The 13,088-nt window shown below is 37.7% G+C and overlaps 1 protein-coding gene across 1 annotated transcript in view; it reads left to right on the top strand.

Moving 5' to 3' along the window:
- The window catches only part of atrnl1a (attractin-like 1a), a 250,528-nt gene extending 239,175 nt beyond the window's left edge, over positions 1-11,353 (top strand). Inside the window, exon 30 of the mRNA XM_081351271.1 lies at positions 11,219-11,353. Coding sequence (XP_081207397.1) covers positions 11,219-11,343 — 125 coding nt within the window. The 3' untranslated portion in view covers positions 11,344-11,353. The remainder of the gene's footprint in view (positions 1-11,218) is intronic.
- The last annotated feature ends 1,735 nt before the right edge of the window (positions 11,354-13,088 follow it).

The raw sequence follows: 13,088 nt of genomic DNA, 5'->3' as shown, positions 1-13,088 counted from the left end.
GAGAATTGACATCTTCACTCTTTATTCAAATTATATTTAAAAAAAAGTTAAAGATTTTGTAAGCATAATGTTGTGCTTGCTGTCCATTGTTTTATTTGTGCTAACACAATGAAACATGCCAAATTGTCCGGATGTAATTATTGGCCAGGCTGTCATAAAAAAAAAAAAATTATGAACACATGCAAAAACAAGAGAGAACCAACAAAATATTATTAAAAGATTATGTTGTAGTCAATGTATGCTTTTTCCTGTGAGCTTTTTGCTTTTTGCATAGTCAAGTAAAACCTTTTTGTTCTTCCATGATATTTAATATTTAAAAATACATATTTATGTGTGTGTGTGTGTGTGTGTGTGTGTGTGTGTGTGTGTGTGTGTGTGTGTGTGTGTGTGTGTGTGTGTGTGTGTGTGTGTGTGTGTGTGTGTGTGTGTGTGTGTACATGTACATGTTTTTCTATCCCGGTTGGGACTTCAACCTGAATATACACAGACTCATGGGGATTAGTGTCACCATGGGGACCTAAATTGAGATCCTTGTGAGGAAACAAGCTTATAAATCATACTGTGATGGGTAGGGTTAGTGTAAGGGGATAGAATATACAGTTTGTACAGTATAAAAACCGTTACGTCTATGCAGAGTCCCCACAAAGTTAGTTAACCAGACGTACGTGTGTGTGTGCGTGTGTGTGTGTGTGTGTGCGTACTGGCGATCCATTTCTTCTCAAGTGTGATACTTCTTAAAAGTTGCAGATGAAGGGTGAAGTAAGGAGAGATGTCAAAATAGAAGGCATTTGGTGTGAAAAGTTGTCTTAGTTTATTCTTTTGCTTTCATCTGAAAAGCACTGAAGGAGAGGACAGGGATGGGTCATGCTAGATCAAATCTGAACTGTGGAGTGCAAACAATTTGTCTCTGAAGAACAATCCAAAAAAGCCAGCTTGACTGTTTTTGGTATATATATTTTTGGTATGTAAAAAAATGCAGAAAGTTTTCTGTGATGGGTAGGTTTATGGGTAGGGTTAGGGGATAGAATATACAGTTTGTACATTGTGTGTGTGTGTGTGGTTGCACGGAGGTCATATTGCTTTTGAGCCGTGGAGTGATATTTCTTTTCTTTCATCATTTGCACCGTCAGCGTCTCTTCATAGGTCGCTTTGGGTCTTTATTTCACCTTTTGGTACAAACTCAATTAAAATTATGGATTGAAATCAAAATGACATCTTATTCACAACCCATTTTACTTCTGTTGTGTGACATATTTCCGAGTCAAACTCGATTTTATCCTGCAGGGTTTGATTGAGTTTGCTGAAACAATACCTAAAGAGCTATTTGGCTGTTTAATATGATCTATACTACCATTTAAAAGTTTGGGGGAAGAGAAAGATTTTTTTTTTTATTATTTATTTAAAGACACTATTCACTAAGGATGAATTCAATTCAAAAAATCAAAAGTGACAACAGCATTTATTTGAAATAAAGTGTACTATTTTGTAACTTTCTATCAAAGAATCCTGAAAAAAAAAATAGCATGGTTTTCACAAATTATAATAAGCAATACAACTGTTTTCAACATTGATATTAATATTTTTTTCTTGAGTTCCAAATCTGTTTCTACTGTATGTTTGATTAAAAAAAATGCAGCCTCGCTTAGCTTAAGAGACTATTTTCTAAAATATTAAAAAGTTATACCGGCCCCAAACTTTTGAACAATAGTATGACATCAGCAGAAAAGTAAAGTCATTCTAGAAAAGGAGCTGCTATATTCTAATTAAAGATATCGAAAGACAATTTTTGTTTTTATTTGGAATAACATGCAGATATGACGTGCGACACGTCGTATCTTTTTTCAGTTACAAGCACAAAGTGATTATGTACAATCTACCTATAACTTCTGTTTCCCTACATTGTAGCCCTCATGAGCACACACACATACACACTTACACAGGTGAATGTAGCGAGTCTCACACTGAGAGTCAGGTGGAAACAGCAGAGCAGAACATCTGTTTGTAAGATAACAGATTGTTTCTCCTGCCAGTACAACCTCAGCTCTCAGACAACATGTCAGCAGAGCACTTGCAAAACACAATCCCAGTTAAGCATCCATCTCATCTGCTTATTCTGATGAAGAGGTTCACCGCCAGTGACTAGGACGATGTGTGGTGAACAGGAAGAAGTAATAAGCACTGAAAGTCATTCCAGTCCATCCACATTTCATTTTTACTGTTAACATTTCTGTCAAACATAGATCTAAGCCACATCAGAGCACAATAAGCATGGGATAATGAACAGTCTTCTGGCCATTATGGCAAAATGAACCCCAACAGGGTGATCAAGATCCTATTGTGAAACCACCTGAAGGGGTTTATTTTATAATAATGATTATTCATTATTGCATTTCCATGGCTACTTATCAAATAAATACATGTACCTTCGATATTTATTAGAATAGAAATAATTATAAATGAAGAAAGGCAGCATGAAAAGTGCAAGCACATAAAAATTGTTCACCTTTAACTACTCTATTTAGTTTTTCTTTTTGGCAGGCCATTCAGGTTCTTTTTCTCTGGAAAAGAGGCTTTAGATTGCTTAGTTTCAATTGACAAAAATGTCATGTGTGAATATTTTTTGGTTAATTGTATTACCTTTGACCCTTGACGACCATGACATTGGCTGATGGGGTTATAGAGTATCCTCCCAGTATGTTTTTTTAGTGTTTTTTAGAACGAGAAAGCCTGCAATGTGTCTATATTGCCTGTTTACCCTTTTAAAATGTCCATTTAGTGCATTTAAAGCACAGTCAGCACCGTGGGGAAGTCGCATAGGGAATGAATGAGAGTGCAGTCTTTTGGTAGTTTTATAAGTGAGCAACAAAGCCAAATTGATTTTATTCTGACCTGCTTTATCTGCAGCTCCAATCTGTCGTGGCAGACTGACTTATTTATAACCCTTTCAAGCAAATGCATTTCGGAGTACTTTAAAAAATATTACTTCTGGTGTAATCATAATATTTATCATTTTATAAACAAAAATAATATTACAGGTTATTTTGGTTCCATTCCATTACTATTGCCAATTTGAGATCATCATTCAAAATAGTAGATTATCCATGTTGAAAATGGGTAATAGTATAAGACATGTTTCTTCGACAACAAATCAGCACATTAGAATGATTTCTGAAGGATGATGCGACACTGAAGACTATGTAATGATGCTGAAAATTCAGCTTTGCCGTTGGCCAGTGTCTTGGTGGGTTTGGGTTTTTTCCCCTTTGTTTTGGTTCTTCTGCTGTTGTAGTGAATTATTAGACTACAATTATAGAAATGATAATGTGTAAAGTGATATGGAAATGTAATCTGGTCAAGACCTTGAACTACTTAAAGATTCGGCTTTTGATACAGTTGATCATAAAACTCTTTTATCCCGACTTGAATATTTTGTGGGCATCCAGGGAACTGTCCTCAGTTGGTTTAACTCATATCTAACGAATAGAAGTTTCTCTGTTAAACTGGGTAATTCTTCTTCCTCGCCTGTTCAACTCTCCTGTGGAGTGCCGCAGGGGTCTATTCTCGCACCCATTCTTTTTTCCTTCTATTTACTTCCTCTGGGCTCCATTTTCAGAAAGCATGGTGTATCATTTCACTGCTATGCAGATGATACACAAATTTATTTGCCTCTGAAACGCAACAAAGATACTGCTCTGAAATCTCTTTTTGCATAGAAGAAGTAAAAATGTGGTTGTCTCAAAATTTCTTATTTCTGAATGAATCCAAAACCGAGGTTATAGTCTTTGGCCCCCATGACAACTTTAATAGCAGTAACATTGACCTGGATCACCTCTCTCCAACTTCATCTTGCATTAAAAACTTAGGTGTTTTCTGGGATCAGAACCTCAAATTTGAAAAAACAAATTAATGCGGTGATTAGTTCTTGCTTTTTCCAGTTACGTCTTCTCTCTAAGATCAAATCCTCTCTCTCTGAGAAAACCTTAGAGATTGCTGTCCATGCGCTCATTACATCGTGGTTGGACTATTGCAACTCCCTCTACTATGGCATACCCAAACACTCTATCGCTCGTCTCCAACTAGTACAGAATGCTGCTGCAAAGTTCCTCAAAAGAAAACGCAAATTTGATAATGTTTCACCTATTTTAAAATCACTGCACTGGCTACCTGTGCATTTTAGAATTGAATTTAAAATTCTTCTCTTTGTTTTTAAATCCGTAAATAATCTGGCACCGAGCTATTTGTCCGAGCTTCTCTGTCCACATAATCCCACACGAAACCTGAGGTCTGGTGATCAGAAACTTTTGTCTGTCCCCAGATCACGGTTAAAGAATAGAGAAAACAGAGCCTTTGCGATTGCTGGCCCTAGACTGTGGAACAGCCTTCCGTTTTACATCAGAGCGGCTCAATCTCTAACTGTTTTTAAATCCTCTCTTAAAACCTACTTTTTTTCTTTAGCTTTTAATTCATTGTGAGCTTTTGTTATGAATGTGTGGTTATGTCTTTTTGTATCTTGTGTATTGTTCAGCACTTTGGTCAGCCTTGTTTGCTGTTTTTAAATGTGCTATATAAATAAATACAAACTTGAAACTTAAAGGACAATTCCGGTATTTAACACTTTGAGTCTATTTTGTAGTTTGTTTTGGATGAACAAGAGTGGTGGACAAAGAAATTTTGACAATGGTTCCTGTCTCGACTTTTTGACTATTTTAGAATTGCCCATGACCGCTTTAGAATGGGAGTCTATGGCCATGCACAAACATGCCCTTAAAACAACCCTTAACGTTCGTTTTCAAAACTGTGCAACTCACGAGTGGTTAGTGGTGTTCGTTGATAATTAAAAACAAATATATAGGCGCAATGTATGATTTCAATCCGTTTATTTTTCTATAGTGAAACTATTTTTTCACATACCTCACAACCGCGTATAAACTTCCGCTCTTCCGCAACTTCCGTTGCTCTGCTCACGCTAGCTTTCTGAGCTCTATGCTTTTGAGAGACAACCGAGCAAAAAGACTACAACCAAATGTAAACAGACCCCTTTCCGTTTCCGGTAGAGCAGTAATATCAACGAGCAATGAGTCCTCCAACGGAAATCAATGGGATTTTACAAAATGCCAAATAAAACACGACAGAAACTGTATTTCGCTACGCTACTTGTTTTGGAACATCAACGAACATCAATGTGTTAAAGGGACCATCAAAATAAAGTGAAACCAAAGTTATTAGCCCATGTGTACTGTATTTGTTCTGCTGCTGCTGTAAACATATTATTAGCAATTATGTATTGTAATTAGTGGCATGACAGGTGTTTGGCTGCGCACGTTTGAGTGCTCAAAAATTGCTCTCAAGGTTACATTGCATACACGTACACACACCCATTTTTCTCTCTTGCTTTTTTCCCCAGCATGTTGTTTATGAGATGTAAAGTAGCTAATTGTGCAGCTTGTTAGCAAGGGCATGGAGGAGCAGACCTGTCTAATCTATTTGTGCGTTGTGTTCTGTGTTTTCTGTCTCTCACTCATGCTTTTGTGTTGGGAGGAACACTATTGACCTTATCATGTCAGGTAACTGGACTGTGGTCAATGTGGCCAGTCAGCGGCCGACAGTGATAGCAGCACAAAGAGGAGCGTGGGCATTATTGACCCTGAGGAGGGCAGTGGCTCTCAAACGCTTGCAAAAACATTTGCAAAGGAAAAAATGGCTGCTGTGGTTGCCAGAATAATTCTGTAAAAATAAAGTAAAAGGTAAACATATTAATTGAACAACCTGTAAATCGTACAATTTAAATCTAATTAAAAAAAAAATATATATATATATATATATATTTTTTTTTTTTTATTATTATTATTTTATTTTTTTTACCAGTAAATCAAACAGCCCTTTAGGCTGAATTAGCAAGGCCACGCTGCAACTAAAATATGTCTTGTAACTATTCTGATAACTGGCATAACAACATAGGGGATAAAAAGAAAGCCATATGATAAATCAAAGTAATCGCAAAAAGCTTTTCCACAAGCTTAGGTAAATACTAACATATAAAAGGTGCACACAAGGTCATTCACACTAACACAAAACACCAAAATAGTAGCCTGGCAAGCCAGACCTACATCAAGATGTTAGGTCTGGCAACTCACCATAGACATGGCTCAATCCGAGGGGCGGTCTTTCAAATTCCCTCTGCACGCAATAGGACAGAGCTTCAACCAACCAGAGCGTTTTCCCAACAGCGGAGCTAACGTTACCTGATAGATTCAACTTTTGAATCTGGCCGGCAAAACTACGAACACATCTTCCTTTCTTAAGAATGACTTAAGTGCCATTCTTTGCTCTTTTCTCAAAGAAAAACTTAACTCCAAGTCCTCCAGAGTCGCGGCCAAAGCCGATTCGAAAGACTGTTCTCCAGCAGCAGCAGCAGCAGCTCTTCTTTGTTTTCAAGTAGCAGGGAACCGTCGCAACTCTGTCGTCATTATGTTAAGCCCGCCCCGCCTACTCTATACACGATGTAATTGGCCTGACCCAATTTAGGTTTTTACAGCTCCGAAAGTCAGCGGAGAGTTGCTAGACTACCCTGGCTGCAAAATAAATTTTGCTGCCGCTAGGGTGCATCTAGATTTCTAGGCTACCAAAATATTGCATGCTGCTACAATAATGCAATAAACATTAATTTGACAACATGAGATTTAACATAAAACCCTACTGATAACAACAACAAAAACAAGAAGAATATTTATTCAAATGAAAAACCATCAAATGTTACTCAGGGAATTCTGCCAATGTCAGTTTTATGGCTTTTGACTGTAAATTCTAAGATGATTTGTTCGTTTTTACTTCTAAATTTTTTACATTTAACAGTTTTTCAAGTGTAAAATTACATGAAATGTAAGGTTAAATCAATTATAGTTTTTCCCTGTATGTGTAGTATTAGAACCAATTAACAGGTTTTTACCGTCTTTTACAGGAAGTGTTACAATAATGTTCTACAGTGTAAAGTTAAACTATAGTTTAGTAGTTAAGGCTGGAATGCTCTGACTATGACTTTTGCCTAGATTTTTGAGTCTGGACAAGACGACTTCAGTTGCTGAAAGATCCAGTCTGCAGATTTTGGGCAGTCAGAGTGGACAGATTTCAAAGGAAATTGCATATAGTGTATGATGGCCACATATTTTTTAGCTTCAGACTATGAATCCATCCAGTCGGAGGATATCAAATGTTTGAATTTTAGAACACATATTGTAGTGTATAATGTGTTTTTTTTTTTCCAGTTGTCTCTCCCACCCAAGGCCTTATCCAAATGCACTTTTTTTACAATTCAGAAAACAACACTAATAACAACAGCTGTCAGCTCCTGTACATAAATGTTTCTTTTCATCTGTCACGCCTTTACCAAGCAACAAGGCACATGTTTCTGCGTTGTTGTATGACTTTAAAGTCTGTGTGATCAGTCGTTTTTGACCAGTTTTTCTGTAACCATTTACAGTGGTAAATATAAAGCTATGGTAGGACTTCAAAAGATATGAAACATTGCACAACAGTTATATGGACTACTGTTATGTTGTTTTTATGTTTTTTGAGCTTTTTCAGGAGCTTGAAAGCCATTTGTCACTATGATTTATCATGGAAAGAGCTACTGTATGGAAAAATACAATATAACGTTCTCTCTTTGTTTTGAAACAACGTAAGAGTGAATAAATAATTGGCATAACTGTCATTTATGAGAGAACTATCCATTTAATTGCTGTGGGCCTCATAGCAGATGGATCAAAACCTTTGGTCAGCAGAAAACTGAAAGGCGAGATCTGAAGGTCTGCTAATGTGAAAAGTGATATTAGCTAAACGCAAGCTTTATCATAGAAATGAGCAGTGACTCTAATTATAAAATATGCCACATATAGCTCAATCATTTCAGCTAAAGAATAAAGATAAATCATTGTTATATGTTATATCCCCCTTTCTTCACTTCTAAACCCCATTAGCATTGTTAGCCGCTGTCATCTGAGCTGCCAGGCCTGTTATACAATAAACACCAAGGGCCCTATCAAACACAAAAGCAAGTGTTTTTTGCTAGTTTTAGCCCGACGCAGTTATCATTTTCACGTCCTGCACCACGTTGTTTAAATAGCAGATGCATTTCCGCATTGTTGGCACGTTACTATTTTGAGGCAACTGAAATAGACTGCGCCGTTGACCAACTGAAACCTAGTCTAAAGTCAATGGCACAGTATTATTTTGTTATTTAAAGGGCACATTAGTAATATGCGCCTATAGGCGGGTGCACATGCTTATTACACACACAGAGACGTGCAGCAGCACACAAACATGCCAAATATTAAAAATATCTGGTTATAAAAAGACTCTGATTGGTTTATTGCATGTTACGCCCAAAACACACCCATTACTTATTAAGAGAATAGGGACAACCCTTTTAGACCATGCACCGGGCGCTCCGACCATTTTTTCCTGTCATTAAGTGGATTCGGACACTCCCTAAGTGCACTTGCTCCCTGCGCTTTAGACCATGCGCTTAGATCGTTAAAATAGGGCCCCAAGTGATGTCATTACACTATCCTATATCACATGGGTAACATTGAAGTGATGTTGTTGACACCCACCACACCAGATCTCACATCTTCTTGACAATGGCCAGCGAATGACGGGTGAAGTCATTATGACTCAAGGAAATAGAAAGTCAGGTTGAGAGTGTATTCCCTCTCAGAATAACCTTGGCGTCACACTGAGGCTGGAGTGTGGCTGATTGCTTGCGGAAAACACTCATCAGTTGGAAGAGTGACCTTGGTGTGGCATAATGACACTTTGTGAAGAGGCAGGTGGTGCGAAGAGGACTCGCTGCAGACAGCTGCTCGCTCGACACCCACCGAGACATTCTTCCGATTATCACTGGAAACTTGTCTCACGCGCATCGCTCACGCCGAACGCGAGAAGGCATTTAAGTTTCACGTGGACAAGACAACAGCCATTTCCAATAATGCAGTAGCTGTAAAGTGTTCATTTACAGTGTCTCAGGTCAACAGAGTCTTTCTGATTACCTTTAATGGAGTTCTCGGATTCGCACATCCTGTCTCAAAGTGCAGAATTCATCGGGGTTAATCATGCGCGCAGCTCACCTGCCAAAGATCACAATAACGAGTTTGATTTTCCATTAGTCGAGAGCACTTTAGCCTTCTCCTCATGCGCACCTGATTTGATTCAGCCTCACAATTAATTCACTTGAGACGGACATCTCTCCTCAGCAGAAAACATTTAGTTCTTCCGAAGATGTTGTCCTTTTGTTATGTACAGTGTGTGCTGTAAATAAATGCAGTTTGTTGAAATATTGGGTCAAGAAGGTGAATTTGAACTTTGATATTTTGAACATGTAATTGCAAGAAATCACACTTACAATCATGCTCTAGTGGATTGGGTGTTTTATTGTTGCTCCATCCACTAATAAATTTGTTTCTTTCGTTTGTTCGTTTGATTGAATCAGTCAATGTATTTTTTGTTTTATTCTTTTTATTTCATTCAATCTTTGTTCATTACATTTTTTCAAATTTGTTTAATAAGTAATAAATAATCAATAATAGACTTGCGAGGAATCTCTGGTGTGTAAAACAAACCCAAATTACTGTCCAGATTACTCAAGGGCTCAAAGAGCCTCCACACCTTTTTCAAGTTTCTGTTCTGAATGCTCATTGAATGAAGATGTAGCATTATCTGATCAAGCAATATCAGATACACCACTTGTTGGGGCTTTTCTTTTAAATCGATGACATGTAAAACCAAAAAACACCCCTGCTGCAATTCTAATAATCTTTAGTTTAAGTATATTACTGTAATCAGACTACAGTTACTTTTTTATCGATACTATTTTATTGTTTCATATTTTTAAGTAAATCAGGATTATTCATAAAAGCATGTAAAACTAACTCAAGTCTATTTACTTTTTGTTATGTGAAGATCACATTGTCTTTATTTTTGCTACTTTTCAAATTCATTTTATGTATAGATTTCGTGTTTTGCCGTTGTCCCAGACACAGACTTTCAATCTTAAACTACTAAAATCTATTATAAAGAATAAAAACAAACTTTTAAAAAATATACACAAACCATTTCAATATGTTATGGCAACCAACAGTTTTGCAACTAATAAAGTTGTATCAAAAGTTAGTGTATGTGGTCACCATGAAATGAAGTGAAAAGCATGCTTAAGATGAAATATGAGGCCATGTTTACACCTGGTATTAAGAGGTGTTTGGTGTTTTTAGCCCCCAACGGCGCCTTCCAGGCAGCGAGGGGATGGGTAGGTTTAAGGATGAGGTTAGGGTTAGCTGCCTGGAAGGAGCCATTGGGGGCTAAAAACACCATCGAACGTATTAAGATGCGTTTTGGTCAATTGGATCACAAGTGGACAATGCTAAATACAGGTGTAAACAGGGTCTAAAACGTTTTGAGCTTGTCCACTTTCAACCACTTCCAGTGGTAGTCGAAAACACATTTGACTGGACTGCTTTCATAGTGTAGATGTTCATGTGGTCGAATGCGTTCGAACATCTGCAAAAGACCGCCAACTCTCTCCGCCTACTGACCTAACGCCAGACAGGATGATGATCTCCATACGTTTTTCTGTCATCTCTGTGCACATTCATAATTTGCGTGAGCTTATTTTGTCCATTAGATTGAAAAATCTGAAAAACCCATCCATTTACCCACCCATAGACCCTCCCCTCAAATAAATCAGGACAGAAGTGGACAAAATAGGTGTAAACGAGGATGTCTTCCTCCCTCTGATCGACCAAAATGCATCTTAATACCAGGTGTAAACAGGGCCTGAGATGTGAAGTGTGGAGAAAATATAGAAAAAAGTGTGAAAATATGATTAACTTGTCTGTATTTGTGATAAATATTTCTGTATGATAAATGATAAATGCATGTAAAATGCTATGAAATGAGTAAATTCCAAAAAGTCATTTCCATAACCGTCGTTTTGACCGCAGAATGAGTGGAAATGAGGAGAGCTTATTTTCTAAAATTCCTCATGGCCAGAAGGGCCTATAGTTTTAGAAGAAGAAAAAAGAACAAATAAGGATATGAACTCTGCGCTGATGATTGTAAGATGATATTGATATACACAGGTTTGATTGGTAAGCGTTAGTATGCTCTTATCAGGATGCTGCACTCCTCTTCTTTGAAGCTCACTTCCATCTCCTCCTTCTCCCCACAGGCATTACTATAGCCAGTGCTCTTATTGATACGTCTCAGCAGAGGCCCGGCGACTTCAAAGACAAGGGCTTGAGTCTGAAGAGCCGCAAACAGCAGCACACGGTGCACCAGGGAACCTGTGTTTGAACCAGCCGACTGACCTCACAGGAACCTCCGGGACGCACTGATTCTGATTCCTTTTCTCCTCTCTCTCTCTCTCTCTCTCTCTCTCTCTCTCTCTCTCTCTCTCTCTCTCTCTCTCTCTCTCTCTCTATCTCTCTCTCTCTCTCTCTCTCTCTCTCTCTCTCTCTCTCTCTCTCTCTCTCTCTCTCTCTCTCTCTCTCTCTCTCTCTCTCTCTCTCTCTCTCTCTCTCTCTCTCTCTCGTACCACTAGAAGGAGATGGTGTTGATGAGAGGGGAGCTCTTGAAGTGTAAATGACAAAGGAGGGTCGAGACATTAGTAGTCCGTGTGTGGATCCTCCTGAATTCCACGCTCCATAGTGGAGCTCGTATTCCCTCAGTATTGATTGAACCTCTGTAGAGGACATCTGCATTTTGATTGTGCCCACTGTGTTTCTGTTTTTCAACAGCTGCTTCTCAGAAGGGGAGTGAAACTCACTCTGACCCAAAATAGTAACAGGTTACAGGCCAGAATTAATCATCTGATCACATATGTAGAGGTAAACCTTTCTCTGCTTTTACTGTAGGGTTTGGTCCCGTCATTTATTGAAATGTCTTTTGATGACTCTTTGATACAGTAATTATCGTTAGCCGAGGACTGTATTTAATACATATGGTGCTTTGTAATAGTCTGGGTGAGCGGAAAGGCAGAACCTGATTTCACCATGTGCAACGTGTTCCTGGATCAACATCTTTGCTGATTCTGGAACAACATTCCAATCAACCAATCAGATCTGAGGGACAAGTTTAAAGTTTGTCAAGTTTAGGCTTACAACCAAGGTTAGTTGCTTCTACATCAGAGTTATTCACCTGTCACTTCCCTCTGATTTTAGACATAACTTAGGGGTAGGGATATGGTTAGCACAAAATCTTCGAACAGGAATGTTTTTCCAGAAACAAAATATGTTGAACGCGTCTAACTCTGCAAAGTCAGGACGTGTGTGTGGAAAGTTTAATTTTGTCTTGCAGAACTGTCATTTGTATCTAGTGGCCATACACTTAAATTCAAGAACTGAAAAGACCACATAAATTTAAAGCTAGTGTTTTTAGGCTTTTAGTCCATATCATTCATCTTTGAACTTGACTGCATGCTAGTATGCGCTATAGTATATGCTAGATAAAACGATCTGAAGGATCATGTGACACTGAAGACTGGGGTAATGATGCTGAAAATTCAGCTTGCCATCACAGAATAAATTGCATTTTAAAATATATTAAAATAGAAAACAGTTGTTTTAAATGATAATAATATTTCACAATATTACTGTTTTGGATTAAATACATAGTCTTAATGAGCATAAGAGATTTTTTTTTTCTAAAACAATAAAACAAATCTTGCCAACTTTTGAAAGATAGTGTACACATATACATTTTATAAATTGTTCTTTCCGAGAAAACAAACCAATTTTTTTGTCCAATCAATGTTTCTAGAATGAAAAAGATTCTCATGCTCAAACACAACACGTGATGTTTTGATGGCACTACAGGGAGAACGTTTACACTTTTTAGGAGTATTAACCTACACAAATAGCTTGTGTGTGCATGAGATAAAAGAAAGCGTTTTAATCATCAATTCCACAGGGTTTTTCAGCGCTATATGATTGCAGACAGATCTAGTACTGTAGTTTTGTACAGTTAGTTGTCAGAAAGTATTATCTGTTGATCATCTGTTATGATCAACTGATAATGCCAGCAGAGAGTTAACAAGGTTA

This window comes from Scardinius erythrophthalmus (assembly GCF_964197995.2).
Source record: "Scardinius erythrophthalmus genome assembly, chromosome: 21".
Classification (NCBI taxonomy): Eukaryota; Metazoa; Chordata; class Actinopteri; order Cypriniformes; family Leuciscidae; genus Scardinius; species Scardinius erythrophthalmus.
This window is presented reverse-complemented; position numbering and strand designations above follow the sequence as displayed.